At 36.3% G+C, this 26,521-nt stretch overlaps 1 protein-coding gene and 1 long non-coding RNA gene across 2 annotated transcripts; one reads left to right on the forward strand and one right to left on the reverse strand.

Annotated features, from left to right (window-relative positions):
• Positions 1–25,555, forward strand: RAD21L1 (RAD21 cohesin complex component like 1). Its single transcript, XM_040446776.1, has 13 exons — positions 1–264; positions 1,875–2,004; positions 3,714–3,807; positions 6,030–6,136; positions 9,804–9,974; positions 11,409–11,504; positions 12,676–12,786; positions 14,348–14,574; positions 14,813–14,912; positions 15,760–15,884; positions 18,280–18,375; positions 20,681–20,758; positions 24,485–25,555. Exons 1-13 carry the CDS (start codon positions 121–123, stop codon positions 24,671–24,673), a joined length of 1,668 nt encoding a protein of 555 aa, XP_040302710.1. The 5' UTR covers positions 1–120; the 3' UTR covers positions 24,674–25,555.
• LOC121011998 (uncharacterized) lies at positions 18,083–18,982 on the reverse strand. Its single transcript, XR_005781901.1, has 3 exons — positions 18,899–18,982; positions 18,256–18,338; positions 18,083–18,123 (listed from the first exon to the last, which is right to left on the reverse strand). It is a non-coding gene; the product is annotated as an uncharacterized LOC121011998 (long non-coding RNA).
• Positions 25,556–26,521: the final 966 nt, after the last annotated feature.

Here is a 26,521-nt window from a genome sequence, read left to right on the forward strand (position 1 = left end):
CAGAAATGATAAAAAGTGCTTTTGCTAAGAAATAGCACGGAAATGTTTTTGTAATCAAAATTTAAATATTTTTTAATGTTCTCTCTAGTTTGTTAAATACCCCTAAGGAATACAGGAAACATGTTCTACACACATGTGCTTATGAGTAAGCGAGGGCCGTTGGCCAAAATCTGGCTTGCAGCTCACTGGGAGAAGAAACTCACAAAGGCTCATGTATTTGAATGCAATCTAGAGATAACCATTGAAAGAATTATTTCACCTAAGGTATGTTATTGATTCAAATTATAATATGTATTTGGCATGATTTATGGAGAGGAAAGGAACTAAAATATGTTTTATCAGAAAATGCATCTCCAAGGAAGTTTTACTTTTTTTTTTTTTTGGAAGTTTTACTTTTGAAATGGTCTTCTTTAATTCCTATAACATTTATTACCTGAGCACAAACATATGTCAATTTCGGTGGGTAATTAACTGTTTTCATATGTTTATCATAAATAGATTAGACCCTGGAGGAGGAAGGTCATATTTTGTACATGTTTTGTAATCCTTTCTTATTCCCTTCGCAAAATACTGTAGACACAGTAGGTACCAAATAAGTATTTCTTAAAAAAAATAGTGAGTGAATGAATATGGAGAATAGAAAAAAAGAATGAGTATAAATCAAAATATATATGAAAACACTTCATACAGTACTATGTTCATAATAAAATACTGTAAGATATTAGAATTTGCATTAAAATATTATTTTAATATTTTTAGAAGTTAAGTATTTTTTCTGCTTGCAAGAAGGATGAATAATAATTGAAAACTTTCCATGTGTCAGGCACTGGGCTAGACTTTACATTCATTAGATCATTTAATCTTCACATCAACCCTGTGAGATGGGCTTCTTTGAGCCTCAGTGAAGTGTGATAGTTAAGAGCATGAACTTTTGAGTTAGTCAAACTTAATTCCTGCTCCATTTCTTGGTAGTTTTCTTACTTTGGGCATGCTACTTACCATATCTGAATCTCAGGCTTTTTTCTTCTGTAAACAGAGGTTCATATCAAAATTAAGTAATACATGAAGAGCTCTTAGGACAATTCCTGGCACAAAATAAGTATATAATAAGTGTAACCATTATTAATAAATTGAAGTTCAAGAAGATTGAACTTCAAGTCTCAGCAACTAGGCCAAAACTTGAACCCAAGTCTGCCTGACTGTAGAGTTTATATTCTTCCGTGAAACTAATAATCACATATTTCACTTAGATGGCACATTAGATTATCTTCATTGAGTAAGAACAAAGGTTAATCATTTTACAAGATGAGGTAGAAGTTAAGTGATTCACTTTTTTTTTTTTTTTTTTGATGTTTATTTTTGAGAGAGAGAGAGAGAGAGTGCAGGTGGGGGAGGAGGGGCAGAAAGAGAAGGAGACACAGAATCTGAAGCAGGCTCCAGGCTCTGAGCTGTCAGCACAGAGCCTGACGTGCGGCTCCAACTCACGGACCGTGAGAGCATGACCTGAGCTGAAGTGGGACGCTTAACCAACTGAGCCACACAGGCATTTCAAATAATTCACTCTAAATAAGAATACAAGGAGCCCCTGAGTGTCTCAGTCGGTTGAGCAACCGGCTTCAGCTCACGGTCTGTGCTGACAGCTCAGAGCCTGGAGCCTGCTTCGGATTCTGTGTCTCCCTCTCTCTCTGCCCCTTACCTGCTCATGCTCTGTCTCTCTCTGTCTCAGAAATAAATAAACATTAAAAAAAATAAATAAATAAAAGAATACAAAATGTCTTCTTTTTAAAGAGAAGGAATTCTATGATTTTATAATTTTCAAACAGGGTTTATGAATCTAATTCTCAATATTCTAACGCTTTAAAAATTCTTGAAAGGTGAAAATTGCACTTCGAACTTCAGGACACCTTCTTTTGGGAGTTGTGCGAGTCTATAATAGGAAGGCAAAATATCTTTTGGCAGATTGCAACGAAGCATTGCTCAAAATGAAGATGACATTTTGCCCAGGTATACTTGCAACATTGATTTGTCTCACTCACCTTGTTTCTCTTTTGCATTTTTATTTTGGGTGGGCTCTTTTAATTGGTGGCGCTCCGTGATTCCAGCGTGTATATGTGAATATAAACTTCCTTTTCACTGATTCTAAGTTTCCGTGGTTAAGGACAAATTATATTCTTTCCCTTGCTCTTTACCTGTGTTTGCAAGAAAAGCTTGTGCTTTCAAACACTTGTAAAGTTCCCGCGTATTTACATAAGAAATCTACTTATGTAAGAAATTCTGATATTCAGTTTTAATGGATTGCTTAATTTACCACATTTATTTTTGCCTGTATGAGATAAATTAGAAATAGTGTAATTGACAAAGCCTAGATATCATAATTGTCATTGTTTTCAGAATTCTCAAGACTGTAAGTAGCTTAGGTTGTTCTTACTATTTATGAAACATAAAAAATTTTTAACGTTTATTTATTTTTGACAGAGAGACAGAATGTGAGTGGAGGAGGGTCAGAAAGAGAGAGAGAGAGAGACACAGAATCTGAAGCAGGCTCTAGGCTCTGAGCTGTCAGCACAGAGCCTGACCTGGGGCTCAGACTTTCCAGCCTTGAGATCATGACCTGAGGTGAAGTCAGACGTTTAACCTACGGAGACACCCAGGCGCCCCAAAATATTGTAGAAAATCTCTAGACCTTCCAGAGTGCTAGAGATTTACATGTGTCATAAATATGATGGCTTCAAATTTTAACTTAATGTTAAGACATTCATCATTTCCACCTTGTGTTATGGTTATTTAGGTACAGGCCTTGTCTCTCACACTAGTTTGTAAGTTCCTTGAAGGCACTATCTTTGTTGTGATATTTTCTAAATCTCTTATAGTACTTGTCTCAGTGTCTTGAACATACTGTTCCCTCAATTAATATTTACTGAATCAGGGTTGACAGGTTGTTTTTCTTTATTTAAAATATTTGTAAATTCTCTACGTAGACTTATACTCATATCAAATATGGTTCATTTGTCCATTCTTTCATTTATGTGATCCACAAATATTTATTGATGCCATACTTTGTGCCAAACACTATTTTAAGGCTCTGGGATACAAGGACAAATAAGGCAAATAAGGTCCCTTTCAGTTTGGAGAGGATATCAGATAATAAAAAAGTTTTTTAAAATTATTATAATAATTGTAGATAATGATCGTGCTATGCAGGAGTCTAAACAGAGTATTACAACAAAAAATAGCCGAAAACTTTACTTGCATTAGGCTAATTAGAAAAAGCCTTTCTAGAAAGGGTAGAATTTAAGCTCAAACTTGAAGAATGAGAAGTACCCAGCCATGTAAAAAGTCCCTGAGGGAATAGCATTCCGGGCAGAGGGGAACTGTCAGAGCAAAGGTCTTGAGGGGGAAAAGTGCTTAATTTGTTCAGGTAACAAAAAGGCCAGTGTAGCTAGAGTCTAGTGAGTGAGGGAAAGATCCTTCGATGATGCTGACAGGTTTGTACAGCTGCAGAGGTTCTGATTAGAAATTTGAATTTTATTTAATACACTGGGGAAGTCACTGAATCACTTTAAGCATGGGAATGAGCTGAGCTGATTGCTCTTTAAATATTTTTAAATACCACTCTGGCTGTTTATAGAGAATGGGACCGAAGAGGGGCAAGAATTGGGAGTTTCTTATATAGCATTATTGCTCATTGGATGTGGTTTTTTTATTCTTTTCAGGGCTGGTTGACCTTCCAAAAGAGAATTTTGAAGCTGCTTACAATGCTATCACATTGCCAGAAGAGTTTCATGATTTTGACACCCACAATGTGAAGTAAATTATTTTTTCATTTTCCTTCAATTTAATTTTCTTTTAAAAAAAAAGTTTATTTATTGATTTTGAGAGCGAGAGGGAGAGAGGGAATGCGAGTGAGGCAGGGGCAGAGAGAGAGGGAGAGAAGAATGCCAAGCAGGGGCTCAAGCCCACTAACTGAGATCATGACCTGAGCTAAAATCAAGAGTTGGAAGCATAACCGACTTGAGCCATGCTGGCGACCCTCAATTTGATTTTCTTGCTTTCATCTTCAGATTTCATGAATACAAGTGGACTCTAGTTAAGAACTGAAATACACATGCAGTTGAGAAGACTTAAGTTTAGCGTGAAACTTTGAAATATAACACCAAAAATGTATCATCATATTTGCTGAATGTAATTTGCGATATTAACAGTATGTTCGTCCATTCCTTCGGTAAATATGTATTGGGTTCCTTCCGTATGCCAGGCACTGCTCTAGACACTGAGGACATTGAGCAACAGCTTCTGCCTGCAAGAATCTTACATTTTAGACAGACAATAAACAAAGAAATATACACTTTGCCAGTAAATGATCAGCAATATGAAAAGAAACAGAAAATAAAGAAAAAAATGATAGGATTCTCAAGAAAGGGTTTTCTAATAAGGTCAGAACTGAAACCTGAGGGAGGTATAGGAACAAATCATTCAGTAATGTGGGGAAGAATGTTCCATGTAGAGCAAGTGAGAAGGCCCTAAGGCAGAACACATTGGACCTTTTCTGGGAACAGCAAGGAGGCAAGTGAGACTGTGCTGTAAACGACGGTCTGAGTGGTAGGAAATGAGAGGTAGTTGAGGGTGCAAATGATGTTGAGTGTTGCAGGCCACAGGAAGGACCTTAATTTTATTCAGATAGGGAGCACAGGAGGGTTTTGAATAGGAGAGTGACAGATCTGACTTGATTTCAACATGCTTCTTCCCCTTTACTTAGTATAAAGGGGAAAGGGAGGAAGCAGAGAGCCTCTGAGAAAATTATTTCAGTAAGAAGTCCAGATGACCCTCCCACCCAACACCTACTCAGGGCTGCAAGGGAAACTCCACCCCACCTCTTACCAGGAGCTGCTGCAGGCAGAGCCCAGCACTGAAAGGGTCTCCCCCCTCACACCAGGCCTATCACCCCGCCCCGTTGATCTGGAAGCGAAGGCCCAGGGTACATGGGGGGAGAAGGGCAGTGAAAACAGTTAATGCCTTGAGTGGGGGATGCCAGGATTCATGGCTGGGAGGGACAGGAAGGGGACATGACCGCCCTGCCCTATCTGTGGGAGCCTGAGGGCCCAACTAGGGGCACGCGCCTTTCCCACCAGCAGCCCACAGACGTGGGATCAGGATGCCAGGCCTCTGTGTCCTTGAAGGGACCCTCCTGTGGTCTTTAAATAAATGGTGCTATCCCTGCCAAAAAAAAAAAAAAGAAGTCCAGGTGTGAAATGACAGTGTCTGTAATCACTTCTCAGTCTTCATGTTATCAAGGTGGTAACAAATTATGAATATATTTTGAAGACAGAGCCAACAGAATTTGCTGAAGAATTGGATATGGCTTTAAGGAAAAGAGAAAAGAAGGATGACTACAGTCATCCTATAGTCACAGATAAATTAGGCTTTAGACATAAGTTTTGAGATGATTGTTACACATCCAAGGGGAGTAGGCAAGTAGTTGAATATCTGGGTCTGAAATTCAGGAAGGAGGTCTGGATGGGATAGATAAATTTAGGAGTTGTGAGTATATAGATGGAATTTCAACCCCCAGAGAGTGAGTGTAATTATTTTAAAAGAGAGAGATCTGAGAACAGAGTGTTGGGTCATTCCTAATAGCTGGTAGTCTGGGAGATGAGGAAGGACTAATGAAAGAAAAGGAGCAGCCAATGAGGTAAGGAAAAACTCAAGAGAAAGTAGTATCCTGGAGGTGAAGAGAAGAATACCTTCCATGAGGGAGTGAACATCTGTTTCAGATGCAGTTGGTTAGAATAAGTAAGACAAGGACTGAGAATTGACCCCTGGGCTCAGCAACCCAGAGACCATTTGTTATATATACATGTGTAATCAACTAGTGTGTATAAATAATACTATTGAGGAAATAAAAGTTTATTTTTTATAATAAAAGCTGTTTTTTGTTTTAGAGTTTTGGGCTTTTTTTCAGTATACTGCAAAATGCTTGTGTTCTGTTGGCATATTTTTCTCAATTGTCTCAATCTTATGTTTCTCCATAGTGCTATTGATGTTTCAGAACACGTTACTCAGAACCAAAGCAGACCAGAAGAAATCACACTTAGAGAATATTACAATAATGATCTACTGTTCCAAGCTGGGAGCTTTGGTGAGACTCTTTGAGAAATTAAAATCACAAGCTATAATCAATTATAAAATATAATTGCATTTTTGCAATTATAAAATAATTGCAAAATTATTTATAAAATAGAAGCATAATTGCAAAATAACTTATAAAATATATATGCATTTTTGTATTGAAACCATGTCAATAGAAATAGCTATCTTTAGAATGGATGTCTTGATGTCTAAATGCAACTCTCAGTAAGTTTATCTTTACCTTGTTCTAAATAGGTGTTAATACCAAGACTCAGTCTTAGGCTATAAACTTCCCTTCTTAGTCTGCAGTCCTTTATTGAAGACTTACTATATGTCATGTTCTATCATAGGCATAGGCAGTACAAAGTTTGCAGAAGCACTTCCTGCCCACAAGGAGCTTCAGGCTGGGAGAGAGATATGCAAATAAACATATATATATATATATATATATATATATATATATATACACACACACATATATAGTAATATATGTGTATAAATACATATATATTACATAATACACATATATTACATATAACCCTAACACTATATATATATATATGTGTGTGTGTGTGTGTGTGTGTGTGTATAGTGTTTTACGTGTGTGCTGTATATCATGCCTTCAAAGTATGAAAATTTCTCCAATATATGATGATATCAATTGTAAAATGAAAAAGTTTATCATGGCTTGGGACTGAGGAGGAAATAACACATGTTAAATATATACTCATTGATTATAAAACAAACTGTTGAGTATATTTTATAATTAAGCTGTTCTTTTTATGGCATTTACCTCTGTCTTGAACCATTATATTATGTACGTCCTGTATTGATCTGAAAACTCCATGAGGATAAAATCTGTGTCGTATTCACGTTTGGTTCTCTTATAGTGCCCGAAGCAGTGAGTGTAGAAGAAGGGTGGCTTAACTCTGTGTTCCGTGGGGGAGGGTGGTCAAGCCAGTAATGCTTGAACTACATCTCCAACCTCCATTTTTCATCCTTACTCTTCTCCTGTAACTCTTTCGATCTACAGCTGTGTTCTTAAATGATCTGTGGTGTGGGACAAATTTTAGAATTTTTGTTAATTTCCAGTCTGTCATGGAATGATGCTTTTGTAAAATCCAGAAAAATTGAAAGTTTAAAAATCAAAATATACGCTTCAATTTTTCTTATTAAATTCAACATATATAAAATTACTCTGTGAAATTGCTATCAAATTTTTTAAACATTTACCTCGAGTCTGTGTATTTACTCTATCATGGACAAGCACCAACCCACAGACCATATTTTGAGTAGCCTGGATCTCTCACTCTCTGTAATCCCAGGCCTTAAAATGTAATACATTGGCAAAGAGTTAATCATATTTCCTACTGCCAAGACACTCTTTACACATTTCCCTATAAACACTACTGCTGTTCTTTAGGCCTAAAACTTTAGGATCACTTTTTTTTTTTTTTTTTGAGAGAAAGAGACAGAGCATGAGCGGGGGAAGGGCAGAGAGAGAGAGAGACACAGAATCTGAAGCAGGCTCCAGGCTCCAAACTGTCAGCACAGAGCCCGACACAGGGCTCGAACTCACAAACTGTGAGATCATGACCTGAGCCAAAGTCGGACACTTAACCGACTGAGCCACCTAGGCGCCCCTAGGATCACTTTTAACTACACTTTCTGTAAGCTTTATACCAGTGCTGATTAACGACAACAACAACAACAAAATTGGACATGTCTCTTAGGTCTTCTATTTCTCTAGCCACCAGTATAGTTCACCAGTACTAAAGGCCTGGAGTAATACCCTCCTACACATCTCACAGTCTCTTCCCACATTTTATGTAGCTCTGCAAGAGCAATTGTCCTTAAATTCCATTTTTTTTTTTTTTCGTATCACATTCCTCTACTTAAATACCTTGGGTCCTTATGACTTATTTTAGACACCCTGCCTATCCTCAAGGGCCTCTATCAATTTATCACCTTCTGTATTTTATCAACTTTATTTGTTTTACTCTTGATACAGACTTTTTGCTCTAGTTAAGAAAACATATTACCAGCCAATAATTTAGTGGTTCTCAGTCTGTGTCTCCTACAATTCAAAAAGGGGGAAGAGCATTTTCTCAGTGTACGAACAGATCTGAGTTTGCATCAGCTTTTTCTATCGCCTTGCTGTGTGATACTGGGCAAATCACCTAGCTTCTCTGAGACTTACTACCCTATTTGTAAAATTGAGATACGACTAGCCGCATCACAGAGTTATTTCCCTCATTCCCTCCTTCAGTTCTTTTCACCAATAGGTGATTTTTCTCTCTTTCAAAAACTAGCTCAAACCTAATGTCTTCTAAGAAATGTTTAATATTAATCCATCCTATTCTGAATTACAATGTAAGATTGAAAGCAATGATCATTTCTTTAATTTATTTGAATAATCTCAGGTTCTTGTGATGCTCAGTGCTCCGAATATAGTGTCTGTTCAAAAATGTTATTATCTTACTGACCAAGGCTAGTTTTTCTTTTGAGAGCTTTCAAGCTGCTCCTGGAAGATATGAACATAGTTTTAGTTTCCTTTTATTTTTTATTTTTTAGCCTTTTCTGTTGAGCAAATCTTTAATCCAGTACAATGAAGCTTGCCTTTTTCAACTCTTCCTTCCTACAAGATAAAAGCCTATAGAAGAATTTTAATATAAGTGATACTGCATGATTTTGTGAGCACTAACAAACATGCTAACATGGGTTAGCACTAACATGGGTTGTGAGAAAGGGAGGAGAACGACAACCTCTGTCTGATCTCTGGGGTTTCAGACTCCTGGACCTAGAGATTCAAACCCATGGAAGGGAAAGAATATTAAGAATATACATGTGCTGGCAACCAATCTGGAAACAAGTCAGTTTGAAGCCAGGAGTTCATTCTACCTGCTACTGTCAGTGTCTTAAGAGTTTGCTCTCATAAGTCTCCATTTTGCAAAATATTTTACCAGTGTAAGTTTTAACTATCACTGTCTCCGCTGGGTTCAGATCCTGGCTTTGTCATTTATTAGGGTATGACTGTGTGCAAATTATAAAACCTTTCTATGGACATGTTCCCTTGTCTAAATTTAGGATTATAATAGTATCTTCTATTATGTAATATAATGCACATAATAAGTACTCGGTTAATGTTAGCTGATTGGGTTTTGTCTTTTTTATCACTGTATCTCTAATACCTAGCAGATTGCCTAATACCCTTTCATTAAATACTTATTGAATGAATGTTGTAAACCCATTATTTAATATTTTATCTACCTTTCCATTCCCAAGAAGGCAGATGTGCTCCTTATTTTCCAAATCCCCACTGTGGATAAACAATGCAAGCAATTGTACTTGAAATAACATGAAATAATACTTGATCAAGCAGGACATGACTATCTAAAGTAGAAGAAATCATTCTGGGAAATTATTAAACTGAACCACAACTAAAGACTCTATCCTAATGTTTTTTCCCTATTGTTTTGGGAAAAGCGTTAGACTAGAAATCCAGCCTCTACTGATTAACTGAATGACTTCAGTTGACTATGCAAATAAGTTTAGCTCTCATTTTTCTTATCTGTAAAATGGGATGGTCTGTACAAGAAGATATCTGAATTTCCATCTAACCCTAAAACTCTATGTTTCTATGGCTAACTCAGTATTAATGATATGTATTTATTTAGGGGAGGAATCTGAAGTTCTCAGAAGACATAGCTTTTTTGATGACAACATATTGCTGGATTCCAGTGGTCCTTTAGTTGAACATAGTTCCGAAAGCCTCATTGGAGAAAAATCTCTGTTCTATGACAGTGGAGATGGATTTGGAGATGAAGGGGCTGCAGGAGAAATGATTGGTATGTTGTCTGGTTATATAGAAATTGCATATTAAAAAAAGAAATTGGATATTTATTTCAGTCATGCTAAGAATGTATTAATAGGCTTATTATATTAAACTAAAATGTCAGGTATGCCCCGTGTCATATAAATCAATGCATTTTTTTAAAGTTTATTTATTTAGGGGCACTTGGGTGGCTCAGTTGGATAAGCATCAGACTTCGGCTCAGGTCATGATCTCGCGGTTTGTGGGTTCAAGCTCCGCATCAGGCTCTGTGCTGACAGCTCAGAGCCTGGATCCTGCTTCGGATTCTGTGTCTCCCTTTCTCTCTCACTCTGCCCTTCTCCTCCTCATACTCTGTCTCTCTCTGTCTCTGTCTCTCAAAAATAAATAAACATTTAAAAAAATAAAGTTTATTTATTTTGAGAGAGAGAGAGAGAGAGCACACGCGTGCACGTGCAAGAGGGTCAAGGGCAGAGAGAAAGAGAGAGAGAGAATCCCAAATAGGCTCCACATTGCCAGCACAGAGCCTGATGTGGGGCTCTATTCCGTGAACCGTGAGATCATGACCCAAGCTGAAATCAACCAACTGAGCCACCCAAGGGCCCCTAAATAAATACTTTTTTTTTTTTTAGTCAATACATTTTTTACATACATTTTCAAAGTCTGTGGTGTATTTAAACATTTAGGCTAGATCTAAGTAAATAGGCATCTATTTACACACATTTTCCCTAAAGGTTATAAAATACTACTTGTTTTTATTTTTACAAATTCTTAATTTTTAGAGGGGAAGGAATGAAGTTAGTGTATTTCCTCACAAGATATATTAGATCGTATATTGGAATCATTGTTTCCCTTAAGAGAAATTGTGAAACAGCTATTCTAAGGATCTGTCCAACATTTTATATTGTAATTTTATATTTATATCATGATGTTACTATAAAAGAATCATAGAAATGGAGTAGACAAAAACTGGGAAATCTGAATACACATACCTGTATTTTAAAGATAGTGATGGTTATATAACAAGTCTTTTTTAGATTCTCTAGTTTACTTTAAAGGACTGGTTGTGGCAAACTTTTTGAAATTTCAAAATTATGAAAAAATAGTGGTTCTACCTTAGGTATCTACCAAAGAAGTTTGAAAGCTTTCACTTCTTGATTTGGAGTTTAAACATGGCTTTGTAACAAGATTACTATCACAGTATTAGTTTAGTAAATATCTCCTGAAATTAAACATCTATTTAATAAGGGAAAGGAAATAAAATATATAAAGTTCTATATTATCCTGCATGAAATATGATAGTCTATGTAGCCAATCAAATCTACTTAAGTAAGGTTGATTCATTTTTGTATCTGTTTATAATCCTTATATACAAAAATGTCAATTAAACGTTTAGTGAAAAAATGACAGATTCAATTCTGTGACAGAAGTATTTATTGTGTTTTTCAAGACAATCTATTGCAAGATGACCAAAATATCCTGTTAGAAGACATGCATTTGAACAGAGAAATTTCCCTGCCTCCTGAGCCTCCTGATACTATAGTGGGTATGATGAAATTATCTTTTGTGTAGAAAGTGAACAGATACTGATGTTCAAATTAAACCTTACAACTTGCTCGGTTTAAGTAGCAATATAATGTAGTGAAAAATAATAAAGAATGTTGTCCCTCAAACTCTTTTGAGTCTGACTGTAGACAATATGGAATAGGAAACTAGGTTCCGAGAAAGGTACAACAGTGGTATTTAACCAGGATTGGGTTTATTTGATATGAGAGCACATCTAAATACTCTGGCAAAATACTATGCCTTTGAGTCATTAAAATAATATGTGTTACATGTTAGAAACATCATTAATATTTGACATTGCTATGATTATTAATTATTAATATTAATACCATATTGACATTAATATAACTGGACAATCTGTATACAATTTGAGAGAAATTACAAATGTGGGGATATTTTCTACTTGAAATTCATGTGAAGGTACCTCAGATCATTTGAAGTATTTTTGTATGATTTTTCTTAAGAATTGAAAGTACAAATAGCCCCATTTTGATTCCTCATTCTTTCTTATGTTACATTTGCTTCCTAACACATAGTAGAAATTTAAAATGTGAAAAAGAGAGATGATATAAATTTATTTATGGTCCTTTATGGGTCAACTAATAATTAAGTATTAACAGAATACAAATTAAAAAAAAATTTTTTTAACATTTATTTACTTTTGAGAGAGACAGAGCATGAGCAGGGGAGGGGCAGAGAGAGAGAGACAGAGACAGAATATGAAGCAGGCTCCAGGCTCTGAGCTGCCAGCACAGAGCCTGATGCAGGGCTTGAACCCACAGACTGCAAGATCATGACCTGAGCCGAAATCGGTTGCTTAACCGACTGAGCTACCCAGTCACCCCCAGAATACAAATTTTTTTTAGCAGACACAATCAACTTTATGTCAGTCATTTACTGTGGTTGCTACCACTGTTTCTACTAAGTCCAGCCTTAGATGTCACATGTGCAGAAGAAGGTGACGATGCATGACTCACCTAGACACTGGGCCCCAGACCATATAATCTCTGTGTCTCTTCAACTCTCTTAAGTACATGATTCTAAAAATCAGTTTTGGCTCCAGTTAGCAATATAAATCTTCCATTAGTTTATCTTTTGCTTTCATTCTCATATTATTTTTCTAATAATTCTTTTTATGGTGATGTTATTAGTAGAACCAGATAATTCAGAGTGTATATGTCCACCTGAAAATGAAAAAATGGATGAAATCACATTATCAAATGAAGAACATGGATTTACCCTTGACCCAATTGATGTTTCAGGTCAGCGTCATTCATGGTTTTGTTTTTTATTTTTGTTACGCTACTATCTTATTTACTGTGAGATAATCTGTGAAATATTATAGGAAGTAGCCAACCTAGTAATAACATTTGCAATACAATAGGGAAAGGGTAGGGAAAGAGTGTGGAGGAAATTTGAGGTGATTCTTTCATTATAGTCAGTCCTGGTCAAACCATACACCCAGTTTGGGAAATTGGAAAATATAAAACTCAGTTCAATGCCAGTAGTTATTGAACCATTACTCTCTGTTGGGCACAGGAGTTAAGAAGACATAGTACCTGCTTTTTTTGTTTTTTTTTTTTTAATGTTTATTTATTTATTTTGAGAGAGAGAGAGAGAGCGTGTGTGCAAGCCAGGAAGGGGCACAGAGAGAGGGAGAGAGAATCCCAAGCAGACACCACAGTGTCAGCGTAGAGCCCAATGAGGGGCTTGAATTCACAAACCATGAGATCATGACCTGAACTGAAATCAAAGCATCGGATGCTCAATGACTGAGCCACCCAGGTACCAACAATAGTACCTGCTTTTAAGAAGCTTGTAGTCTGATTGGAAAGATAAATAAACATGCACATGCATATAAAATAAGGCAGAGTAAAAGGATCAGAAGAGAGGTCTGTGCCCTCTGACATTTAACCTGAAGCATATTTTTAGGAATAAAAAATAAATATGAATATAATATATAACTTGACCTTGTAAGAACATCCTGGTTTCAAGTAGTATAATTGATATGAATTTCAGTTATAAACTCAGGCATGCAAGGAATAAAGCATTGAAGTTTTTTTATTTACCACATTCAACTCTGAGCCTCTATCCCACTGGGTTGGCAAAAGTTTCAATCTGTATAGCTCCCCTATCTATCCTAAGCCATGTGGTATCAAAATTTGGGAGAGGAGTGTGGCAGGTGGAAGGGAAACTTTGGTCATCAACCACAACAGTTTGTGGTATCTACTGTCCCAGCCCATATAGCCTCTGGGGTCATCACACAACCAGCCCTTCTGGATCTTGTCATGTTCCCAGGATTTTACTAAGGCACGTTAGCAAGCAGGTTACTGTTCCTTCTGGTTCCATCTGATCTCAGATCTTCATCCATTCTGGGAAATCTAACCCTCCCCTTTTGCATACTTGGAATTTGTGTATGAATTTCAATGGAGGAGGGAAAAATATACTTGACAAATACAAATTAATGTTTCAGAATATCCTGTTATATAGATATCTTAGGGAACCTCAAAATTGAGCAACTTCCCTCCCATTATGTTCTCTGCTCCACATTTCCTGAGTTAATCTACCTGGTAGGTCAACAGAGTCCCTCCTAAGCACTTTGAAGGAACACGGTATAAACTGCATCAACTATTGGCTGCTCAGATACTCTAGCTGTGCAAAAGTCTCGTGAAGCATAATTTTCAGTAGAGAGAAAGGGATATTCGTCCCATGGCAACTCTGTAGGTTGCATTGTGGTAGACATTTCTTAGGCATGCAGTGTCTAGAATATCATTTTACAAAGCTATACAACCAATCCCATTTGTGTTTATTTCTTATATTTAGACCTTGCTGAGAAAAGAAAAGGCAAAAAGAGGAAATTGCTCATAGATCCAGTCAAGGAGATCAGTAGCAAAATTATGCATAAACAGCTTACTTCCTTTACGGACACACTCATGGTTTTGGAACTTGCACCTCCTACCCGAAGATTGATGATGTGGAAGAAGAAGGGAGGAGTGGACATACTTCTGTCAAGTCCTGCCCAGGATATGACTCATGCGGAACTGAAAATGGTAATAGTTTCCATCTTTTTACATAGTTGCAGTGCTTGGTTATAAATAAATAAATGCATATTTACGTTCATGTATACAACAGAATATAAACTGGTGAAAAATACTCCCTTACTTTTGAATTAATTTGCTTGATGTGTGTGCCTGAATTATAGTTTTCACTTTTTAGCATATGTGCTTGTATTTTATTGAATTGCTTTGCTTGTTCAAAAGCAAGTAATAGGAGTGTATATTTTTACAGTTGTTTACAAAGTGCTTTCTGTCCTCTGGCTTTAAACTTGGAAGGAAATTGATACAGAAGGAATCAGTAAGGGAAGAAGTGGGAAATGAAAACATAATAGGTGAGACATCCTAACTGTTGGTGTTGAGGGGATTGTTATAGAAACAAAAGTGTCATTTTATATTTCAAAATGAAGATGGGATCCAATTCCATATTCCCAAGTATAACTGCTATCTCTAGAAGAATATTTCAGCTTAAGAGAAATTGTTACATCAGCATTGCCTTTTTTCTTTGCAGATTAATTTTTGTTCAACAAGTACACTAAAAAGATGAAGTATATATACTATGTGGATTCCTCCTAATCTCACTCCTTCCTACCTCCCTCATCCCTACAGGCAGTACTCACAAAACTTCAACAGATAAAACTATTTTATCTTGTAGGATAGTGTTTCACTTTAAGACAACTAAAAGGAAAAGTCACCTAGTGATAAGAATAGCATTTCAACAGTACAATGAATCTGAGATGTAGAAATTTCCATCCACCCAGAAGCTACTTGGAGTATTGATAATTGCTGATTATTATTGTGACTATTCTAAAGGAATAATAAAACCAGCTTATGTAACGAGTGAATCTCTGCTTCGTGATCACCTGCCCTGAAGGCATTAAAATCTGCCACACAATACACCAAGATGGGCTTGAACTAACCATGTTATCTTGTGAATGCCTGTTTGGGAGTGAGTGTGGAGGAGATAGTAGGTGGACCATGGGGAGGGAGGTGATAAGAAGCAGACAAGGGACAAGGGAAGATAAATATGTGAGACTTGGGAAACTATAAGGAAGTTTGTGTACACTTTGCTTAAATTCTTAGATTCCAAGTTTTCTGTCAGAAGTTTTCTTTTGTAACAACCATATCCCAATTTAAGTTTGAAAGATAGTTTGGTGAAATCTTCTCTACTTACTAATTCAGAGACCTCCGTGATGGAAGAGCCAAATTCCCGGCAAGACTTAAGTCAACCCAAAACTTGGAAGGATGTGATCAATGGACCGAAGGGTAGCTCTCATGAGGATACCAATAAAAATATTAATTCTGAGGTAAGTTAATCAAAGAGAATCATAAAAGCATTATTTTTCTGACACAGATACAGTGAAGGAAACTTGAGACTCTGACATGTCTTCTTACATTTATGGTTTATATTTAGTCTTATGTTAGTCCATAATTTGTTTGGTAAGGGGCAGTGGTATGTAAAGCATGATTTTCATCTGTAGAACAGTATTTTCTAGAAGTTTAAGAGAGTAAATAAGAAGGTAGTAGTTTCATGCTGAAATAATTTGCATGGTAATCAAATAAGTGATTGTACTTGAATCCAGTTATATCCTGAAAATCCTCTTAGGCCCCACATTCAGTATATCATGGAATGTTTTTAGGACTCTAGACAATACACCCATGTTTTGTTTCTGATCAGAAAGTCACTCTTCCCACCTCTAAGAATATGTTTTAGACCTATAATTACCTTAGTCTTGAATCCAAGAGACTATCTGAAGATCCATGACCAAAGAAAAATGTTTTAAAAATTTTATTTGAAGACATAATTTTTATTCAAAAACCGTTATTTAAAAACATAGTTGGAAACGGTGTGCTTTAAAATATTTTTCCTGGGGCGCCTGGGTGGCTCAGTCGGTTAAGCGGCCGACTTTGGCTCAGGTCATGATCTCGCGGTCCGTGAGTTTGAGCCCCGCATCGGGCTCTGTGCTGACAGCTCAGAGCCTGGAGCCTGTTTCAGATTCTGTGTTTCCCTCTCTCTGACCCTCCCCTGTTCATGCTCTGTCTCTCTCTGTGTCAAAAATAAATAAACGTTAAAACATTTTTTTAAAATATATTTTTCCTATTGTCACTTTAGTGATTGTACAGATATAGCCACACCAGATAAAAAGAAACCAGTGCTCTTCTGGTTTGCTCCATCATCACTGCATTTTGATAACCACTCAGGGAATTCAAAGTCAGTCCACATTGAAACTGAATGCTCTTGGAAGGAAAGACAATTTCACAACGCACTAACACAGAATGTATTTTACTAAATATTTGATAGTATACTAGATATTGAATTATTAGGTTGCCAATATCTTCCTTATTGGGGCTCAGGCATTTCTTAGAGTGCACCTACTGAAAATTATGATCAGGCAAGCTTGTTTAGTTCATGATTTTTTAACATATTAACAAAACAGATTTTCCCTCCTGCTTGAAGAGATTGATGTATGAGTTCTCTTGAACCATTTAGCTCCTCTGCCCTAACTTATGCTTTAGCCTTCAATTCCATTTTTATTCTGCTTCCAAAAACGGTGAACAGATGTGAAATACAGTCAGGAATGGGAACACATTGACAGGACAGAAAAGTATTGATTCTGATTAGTCATTTTCAAATCTTTATAAAGCATTTTTTATGTAAAGTCACTGCAAAATTGAGAGTATCTAAAATGTAGAATATTCATAGAGATTAAAAGGGAAAAGACATAAGTCTCCACAAACATGCATGTTAAAGAATAAAATGCAACTCCTGATACTCACTAAACATTCTGAAAGCTGCAATGAAAAATCAAGGAAGCTTTGTTGAAGGAAGCTCCTACCTGAAGACTGGTTAAAGATGAAAACGGGGCCCAACAGCTTCTATAGCAATGAAAAAAGGAGATGATAAGGAATGGAGAATTTCTGGCTCTCTCTTTTTCCTTCTTCTCTGTGCCTTTGCTCCTCTTTCAGAGGACATAGTTTTTCTTCCCTTTTGCCAGCGACAGCTCCAGCAGTGGTGGCAAGAATCGTGTCATGGCCCTAGGTAGAGATGTTAATATCGCTTCCCCCATTTTCACCCCCTCTGCTTACAGTGCGTCTTCCTCTGCCACCTGGTACTGGCATGAGGATAGAGGCAGGGGCTGGGGCTGGACAAAATGCTTCAAAGGAAAGTGGTCTCAGCCACTCAGCCAAAAATATGTTTGATGTGGGGTCTGCAGTGGTGGAGAAAACAGGACTAGAAAAGATAGGCAACAAAGAGGGCAGGAATGTGCCAGTTCTTCATCTGTGGGAGGCTTATGGAGAACAGGGGCTGCCTACCTGGGATATTTCAGGAATAATATTTTGCGAATGCAGGTGGTATTTTAAATTAGTTTCAGAGGGGTGCCTGGGTGGCGCAGCTGGTTAAACGTCCAACTCTTGATCTCCGCTCAGGTCATCATCTCACATTTTGTAAGTTTGAGCCCCGCTTTTGGCTGTGCACTGATGGCACAGAGCCTGCTTGGGATTCTGTCTCTCCTTCTCTCTGCCCCTCTGCTGCTTGTGCTCTACCTCTCTCAAAATAAATAAATAAAATTTAAAATAAATAAATAAATCAGTTTTAGAAATGAGCATTCATGTGATGAAAGCATTTAGCAAAATAAAATTGTTCCTATGAAAACTACTACTACTGTGATGACCTACCTGTATTTCCCTAATTTGCTTTAGGAGGATATTGTTGAAGTGGTATCTTCAGCTACTGAGGAATCTTCCTTAACGAATGCCGTCTTAGCACAAGAAATTGAAAATAGTCCAGTTGAATTGGTAAATATATTCATAGTCTTGAAAATTTTCTTAAAAACTTTGTTCTTAAATAGTTAACACTTTATTTACCTAAAACTTGGTTTTAGAGCGATCATGTTGCTTTCTAGAATTATTATTTAGTGATCTCAACAAAGAGATGTGTCAGTAGTTTGATGAAACATACTCAGAATTGCTTTGACCTTTTTTCTTTCTTTAATTTATTTTGAAACTTCAAATAATTTTAAATAAAACTATGAGATTTTATATTATCAAAGGTAGTCATGGGTTAAAAATATTGAGAATCACTGTTGAGTTATTCTTGTAACAGCTTTAAAGAAACAGAGCTATATTAGAGGTACATCCTATGGCATTTGAAATTTTACTTCATTTACGAATAAAAAAACAAAAAACAAAACAATTTTTATCCAAAACATTATATGGCTCAAGGCCTATACTGTCTGAGATTTTTAGAGATCAGAAAGAGAAAATGGTCTGCTCAAAGGGTCACAATTAAATAGCAAAGCGAGAAGTAACATGGACTTACCTGACTTCATGTGTATTACTGTCTTCTTTCTCTAGTCCTTGTACCACAGTGCTGAAGGCATTTTTAAGATTGTAATGAATTCCTATTAAATAATATCAAAATAGCTATTAATGCCATAAATAAGTTGTTCTTAAATAAATAAGCTTTATAATGAGTTCCGAGACTATTAGATTGTTTTTTCATATGTGGAGAACACTGCATTCTCTGGATAATCTAAGACGGGAAAGATACCTGAATTTTCTGCCTGAAATATCCAAACAGCTAAGCCAGAAGAGGGTTGGTTAATTTTCGCCTTTCTCTTTGCTTCTGTAGACACAGGTTATTTTCATACATGGTCAAGCAAACCACAACACAGCACAAGTTCAGCTGTTTTTAATAATCCACTGGGCTTTCCACACAATGGATTCAGCTGTAGGGTGTCCAGATAGATCAAGTAGACAGGCTTCAGCAAAGTGCATAGACTATTTTTTCTGAGCCTTTTCCTGGCTAGTTTAGTCGTGCGATATAGGTGAAGCTGCAATCTCATGGATCTTTACCAAAGAGTTGGGCCACTGCTTTTTATATATGAAAAACAGCATTTGTGTATTTAACAATATAATAAACGTTAGCAATTGGGTGAATTCATTTATCCCAGGGCAGACCATAAAGAAATAAAAATAAATTGTACCTGGAGAGATTCGGAAAACTCTTCAGAATGAAGTGACCATATTTTCAGATCACCCCTTTTGGAGCATAAGAAAGGATGCTATACAATCAGGACCAGGAAGCCAGCATAGCTAGTAGGAATGAGGACTCGGCAGTCCCCTTAGCTTTAAGTGATTTAAAATACTATCCAGAATATTCTGGAACTTTCTGAAATCATCTTGGAGTCTGTGAAATTGAAAACACTGTGGGAAGTGTCTTGGCTTCAAAGGTACACATGAAGGCTTGACAAACATTGCACCTCTGATAAGGATGACACAGAAGGTATTGGGTTGCATGGTCAGAGCTAGCCTGGGAAAAATTAGAAAGTAGTTCAGATCTGTGCCACCTTCGTCCCTGCCACCCCCCGCCCCTGCACTTTGTAGGCTTGCTCTTTTGTCAGATTCATCAGCACCTTTCCTATGCCCAATTCTGTTCCTAGCTCATAAAGTGTTAGGTGATAAGAGCTTAGAGTGAGTTCCTGTGAAGGGATTTCAACTTGACTGTTTTTAAATATTGAGGTGTTTCTGAAGGTGGCTAAGCTTTAAAGACTGAAAAGAACTAATCTATTCAGATAATATGACAGGAAGTGGGTTGATCTCTTTTGGACAGGTTACCCTTGAAATCCAAAAGGTTCTAACCCAATTGTACACAAATTGCTAAACATCATTTATTAATTAGAGCTTCTGTATCACCAGGGAAGTTCAGATAAAGGCCTTTAACAATGCAGTTTTTCTATAGCTTTATGTTTACCCTGTCAACTCAGTTCAAATTTACCAGAGCTGGGATAGTCCTAACCAAAAGTCATGGCTGACTTAACTTTTAGAAGTAAGATCACAGTGCCCTGGTATGCATTACCAGTAAAGACTGCAGAATCTCCTACTCTGGAGCCCCTCATCACCTAGGGAGCATAGATATAACCCTACAAAGACTGATCTAAAGTTGTATGTTTCCTATTCTGTCGTCAGACTATAAGCTCCTTTATTTAGCAGGACCCAGTGTTATGGTTGGGTTTCTTGTAGCAGCTAACACTGTGCTTAGCAAATAGTAGCATTCAGTAAAATTTGTTTCATTGAGGTATTTTATTATTCATTCAAACAGGAGTCATTGGGGAATCAACAAAATTTTGAGGCAGAGAGGTGGAATGGAAGAATTCTTAAGATGTTAAATAGCTTGCAGGTAAGATGATAGGGTTTGTCAATCCTATTTTTTTTTTCAAAATAAATAAAATGTTGACTTCAATCTTCTAGACATTAATAAAAATGAAATCATTTTTGAAGTGCCTGGGTGGCTCAGTCAGTTAAGTGTCCGACTCTGGGTTTTGGCTCAAGTCATGATCTCACAGTTCGTGAATTCAAGCCCCTCCGTCGGGCATGCAGGCATGCTGCCAGTGTGGAGCCTGCTTGGGATTCTTTCTCTACCTCTCACTCTCTGCCCCTCCCTGAATTGCATGTGCTATCTCTGTCTCTCTCTCAATAAATAAACTTAAAAAAAAAATCATTTTCATTATTTTTTTGTTGAGACCAAATTCCACTAGAATGAAATGATTTTGAGCAGTATACCCAGGGCTAACTATGAGAGTTTGCTTTTGGTGCCTGCATATTCTAAGCAACTTCTTACCTATACTCAGACCTCTAGACATCTAGTGCATTTCCCGTTCTTGGGTTTAGGAGGCTATCAACCAATTCTCTATATGGAACTAAGTTTATAATAACATAAGTGTGGGGCACCTGGATAAGTCAGTAGATTGAGTGTCTGACTCTTGATTTCGGCTTTGCTCATAATCCCAGGGTTGTGATCCCACAGTCATGGAATCGAGCCCTGTGTCAGTCTCCATGAGGAGCATGGAGCCTGCTTAAGATTCTCTCTCTCTGCCCCCCTCTGCTCCTCTTCCCCACTAGGGTGCGTTCTCTCTCTCTCTTAAAAAAAAATGGTATAAGAGTAAAACAGATAATTTTAAATTTAACTTATATTTTTATCAAAATAATACATGTATATAATTTTAAAAGTTACATAGTTCTATGCTATAAGAATGAAAAGGAAACACAGAAGATTTTTGTCTACTCCTCCTTATCTCTAAGTCCTGCTCACCAGAGGCAACTATGTTCAGCTGTTTCTTTTAGCATTTATATCTATATTTCTAATCATATGTTCTTACTGTTCTTTCTTGATATTTCAGCTTTAAATTTTACCTGTTAACTTCTTTCAACATAAAAGGAATATTTCGCTGAGTTATATCTCCCCTAACCCCAGTCTGTTTTTAGCACAATATTCAGTGTTTACAATAATTGTAACAGTTATGATGCAGATTTGATTTTGACTAAGAGCCAAAATACCAGTGGTTTAAAAAGATAAAGTATAACCTGGTATGGCTGCTCTGCTCACAAAATATCAGAGACCTAGGTTACCTTTATCTCATTTCCTTTATTCCCAGGATCAAAAATGGCTAAGTACCCATCATGTCTACATTCTGTTCAGCAGCAAAAATTTCTTTAAGTATACAACAGAGATTGTGTGTATCACTTCCCACATTTCATTGCCTAGGACTTAGTCACCTTGCCACATCTAGCTGGGAAATGTAGTCCTTTGTCTGGTAGCTTTGGGCTCAGCTAGTAATTCTATTCCTATGGAAGACAGGAATGGATAGTAAGAGACAATCAGCAGTTACTGTTACTATGGAGGGGCACCTGAGTGGCTCAGTCAGTTAAGCGTCCAACTTCTGCTCAGGTCATGATCTCGTGGTTTATGGGTTCAAGCCCCGTGTCAGGCTCTGTGCTGACAGCTCAGAGCCTGGAGCCTACTCCAGGTTCTGTGTCTCCCTCTCTCTCTGCCTCTCCTCCACTCACGTTGTGTCTCTCTCTGTTTCTCAAAAATGAATAAATGTTAAAAAAATTTTTAATAAAAAAACCCCAAAGACTATGTAAAAATTATTGTCATTGCATTTCTTTTCTTGTCAATTTTATAGTGCTTTTTTTTAGTTAATCATTGCCTCATTTCCCCCATTTGCTTAGTGTCTATATACTCATCCTTAATTCTTTTTAAAAATTCTCTGACATATAATGAAACCCCGTTTAGTATGGGCAAATGTATCCATTGATCCATCAGTTCCATTTTTTTTTTCTTGAAGATACTCTTTCCAGAGCTCATCATCCTTTTATTCTAATTGGACTAGCTGCTCTCTAGGTCTTTTCTATAGTTTTTGTCTTGGGACATTCCTTTATCATAACATGGGAATTCCTTTGTCTCTTTCCTATATTAGTTTCTCTAGTTCTCGATGCTTTGGTCTTCCTTTACTTTGAACTTTTTGGTGGTTAACATCCTCTCATAATTTCTGAGAGAAAGAGTGCATAGGAGATATACACCCTATATACAAGTCTGAAAATTTCTTTATTTTACCTTTAACTTGATTGTATGTCTCTGAACCTAGTTTGAAAATAGTATCTTTCAGATGTTGAAGGCTTTGTAACATGTGTAGGCTTCTTGTGCTGTTACTGAAAAGCTAGATGCTGCTTGGTTGGCAATCCTTTATTTTCTCTCTGGAAACTTTGAGATCTTTTCTTTACTCCTAGTGGTCTGAAATTTCAGGATGATGTGTTTTGATATGGGTCTTTTTTCATTTATTGTGCTGACCATGTAGTGGTTTCTTTATTCTGAAAGTTCATGTCCTTGAATTCTAGGAAATTTTATTGTATTTCTTGAATTGCCTCCTTGTTAATCTGTTCTATCTTTCTGAATTGCCTGTGGATCAGATGTTTGATCCCCTGAATTGCACCTTTAAATTTTAAAGAATCTTTTATCCCTTATATCAATTCCCTTTGTTTTGCTTTTTTTCCTATCCTCTAGAAAATTTCTTCAACTTTATCTTCTAGTCTTTATTGAATTTTATTTCTGCTTTCACGTTTTTTGTTTTCCAGGAATTTTTCTTAGTTATTAATTATCGTTTGTTTTGTAGCATCCTTATATTTCATTTATTTATTTACTTTTTTAAACAGCTTTATTGAGGTATTATTAACATACAATAAATCATACCTATTTAAAATACAGTAGAACAATTTTGACATATGTATATACCTGTGAAACCATCACCACAATCAAGATAGTGAACGTATGTATCCATAACCCCAAAAAGTTTCCTTGTGCCTCTTGATAATTCTTTGTCCCATCTCTCCCACTGGTCCTCCTCCCACACCTCCAAGCAACCCACTAATGTGGGTTTTTTTTCAATAATCATCCTCATCTGTACTTCTGTTCTAGAAATCTGATTCCAAGTACTAGTCTTCCTAAAAGGCGTTATCTTCATCCATAATTAAATGCTTTATTGTAGCTCAACTTTTTCTGGTAGGTTCATAGGTGCCCTATGGTGACTCTGATATCTTTTTGATCTGTGTCAAGAAACTGGGAGGTGTTTATAAAGCCATATTCCTCTGCCACTAAGATATATAAATATAATTTTACATTTATCACTATAGTTGTTTATAGTCACCCCCACCCCCCAGTACCTTTAAGGAAAAGAAGCCTGATGAGGCTGATAATTTTCATTGTATTTGAAGCCTCCCAAAGTCCTGTGGGTTGTTTTCTGCCTACAAGTCTAAACTAATTGCACCTTCCATGAGGGCCCTTTATTTACGTTAACATCAAAATTTTAAAAGACCTAACATTTGTATAACACGTTAGAAATTTGCATAACACTTTAAAAGTTCTTTTGCATGCATTTTCTCAATGAGCCAAGCTTGTATTCAGTGACCTATGATTTTTTTTAAGTTTACTAATGAGTCATTTGCATTTAAGGATTTCACACTCCCTTATCAAAAATATCAATATTTTATTCATCATGCATCCACAGCCTGCTGGACTTTTAATGATGTTGTTTCTCTTTCCTTTCTCCTTTTCTAATTATTTTTCCAGGAATCCAACAAGATGGGAATGCAGTACTTTAGTCTGATGAAGCTCTGCAGACACAGTGACCGAAAACAAGCTGCTGCCAAATTTTATAGCTTTCTTGTCCTAAAAAAACAGCGGGCTATTGAGCTGAGCCAGAGTGCTCCCTATGCAGATATCATAGCTACAGTGGGACCAATGTTCCATAAAATGTGAAGGAAATCCAGAACATGCAGATTTATGTCATATTTGGAATTTCTGTGTAGATGGTTCACTTTAATGCAGAAGCTGTCTGGAAGCAGCTGAAGGTCTGATCCATTTCATATATTAGCCAACTGCCTATTTTATGTTTGTAAAGTCAGAATAACCATAGCCAGAATTGGAGACCTGTTTGCTCACAGAAATACTGAATTGTAGCTAAGTAACATTTTTAACTTAGCTAACTTGAATGTATAGTATTTACCATTTCCCTGACTTGAATATTGCATTTAGAATATATTTTTAAAATACTATGTGCCTTCAAGAAATATTTAAGGATATTTTTAAAGCTATTTTATATTGGATTATTTACTTAAGTTTTATGGGAGTAATTAATATTTTGTTTCCCCACAGGCGGTAATTTATTTGATTCTAATGCAAATCACCCTTGATTTGACCTAATGCCATATTTTTTAATCTAATATCTTAATTTAAAAGTTCTAAAATTCATCTTTGTCTTAAATTATCTGAATGACTTTTAGTCTATTTATGGGTTATTTAACATTTTATTTACTATTTAATGATTATTATAACTACCATTCGTGTGTCAGCAAAACTAAATCTCTTCTTACGTTGAAAAAATTAGCAGACACTTATTCAGCACGTTGTCTGCAGCTACAATTCAAGTAAAGGTCGTTAAAATAAATGTTCTTTTACTTGGTGTTTACTGAGCATTTTTTACATTAAAACCATTGTTTTTCTTTTTTCTTAGTTCAAGTTTGAGTTAGGGAATTTTCATATAACGCTCTGTGAGCTCCATAGTGTTCTATGAAGTGAAGCTGATAGTACTCTCTTAAATCTCCTTGTATCTAGAGTTATCTTCCTGCAAATGAAATCCTAAATGGCCTCTTTGAATGTATTAATTATAATATTGAAATGTCAAAATTTAAACCTTTAAAAATTTAAAATATTTAAAAAATGTCTTTTATTCTTCTAAAGATACATGATTTAAAATCCAAAAAAAAAAAAAGTCTTTTATTTTTTAAATTAACATATAGAAAAACTGACTTTTTCATTTTGGCACATAGTTCTGTGAATTTTAACACATGTCCAGATTCCTGTAACCACCACTACAATCAGGATACCAACAGTAACATCACCCAAAAAATTCCCTTGTGTTATCCCTTTGTAATCACTGCCTTCCCGCATCCTAACTCCTGCAACCACTCGTTTACATGACTATAGTTTTGGGGTTTTTTTAATGTTATATAAATGGAATCCTACAATATGTAACCTTTTTGAAACTTTCGTTCAATATAATGCCTTTGAGAGTTCTCCAAGCGGTTGCATGTATCAGTGGTTTGGTACTGTTTGTTGCTGGGTAGTATTCTGGTGTCTGGATATAGCAGTTTATTTATCCATTTACCCCCTGGAAGACATTGAAGTTGTTTTCAGTTTTTGGCAATTATGAATGGAGCTGCTTAATATACTCTTGTACAGTTTTTGTGTGAACATAAGTGTATTTCTCTGGATAAATATCTAGCAGTGAGATTGCTGGGTCATATGGTAAGCGCATGTTTAACTTGATAAGAAATTATCAAGTTGTTTTCCAGAGTGGATGTACCTTTTTGGACTCACACTAGCAGTATGAGATTTACAATTGACCCTTTGCTACCTTTTATTTTGACATAATTGTGGTTGTAAAAAATAATACAGAAAGACTTGTATAACCTTTGCCCAGTTCCCCCAATTTTTGCATAATTTTAGTACACTATCATAGGAAACTGACACTGATACAGTCCATTCATCTTATTCATACTTCACCAGTTTTACATGCACTATTTGTGTGTATTTAGTTCTATGTAC

The sequence above is a fragment of the Herpailurus yagouaroundi genome, unplaced genomic scaffold (genome assembly GCF_014898765.1).
Source record: "Herpailurus yagouaroundi ecotype Mexico unplaced genomic scaffold, PumYag 196, whole genome shotgun sequence".
Classification (NCBI taxonomy): Eukaryota; Metazoa; Chordata; class Mammalia; order Carnivora; family Felidae; genus Herpailurus; species Herpailurus yagouaroundi.

Bases quoted from the DNA above. Each gene is read 5' to 3' on its own strand.
- RAD21L1 (XM_040446776.1), top strand. From the start codon at position 121: ATGTTCTACACACATGTGCTTATGAGTAAGCGAGGGCCGTTGGCCAAA. The intron at 265-1,874 runs GTATGTTATTGA...AATTCTTGAAAG, and splicing joins AAAGAATTATTTCACCTAAG to GTGAAAATTGCACTTCGAAC. The intron at 14,575-14,812 runs GTAATAGTTTCC...ATATTTTTACAG, and splicing joins CTCATGCGGAACTGAAAATG to TTGTTTACAAAGTGCTTTCT.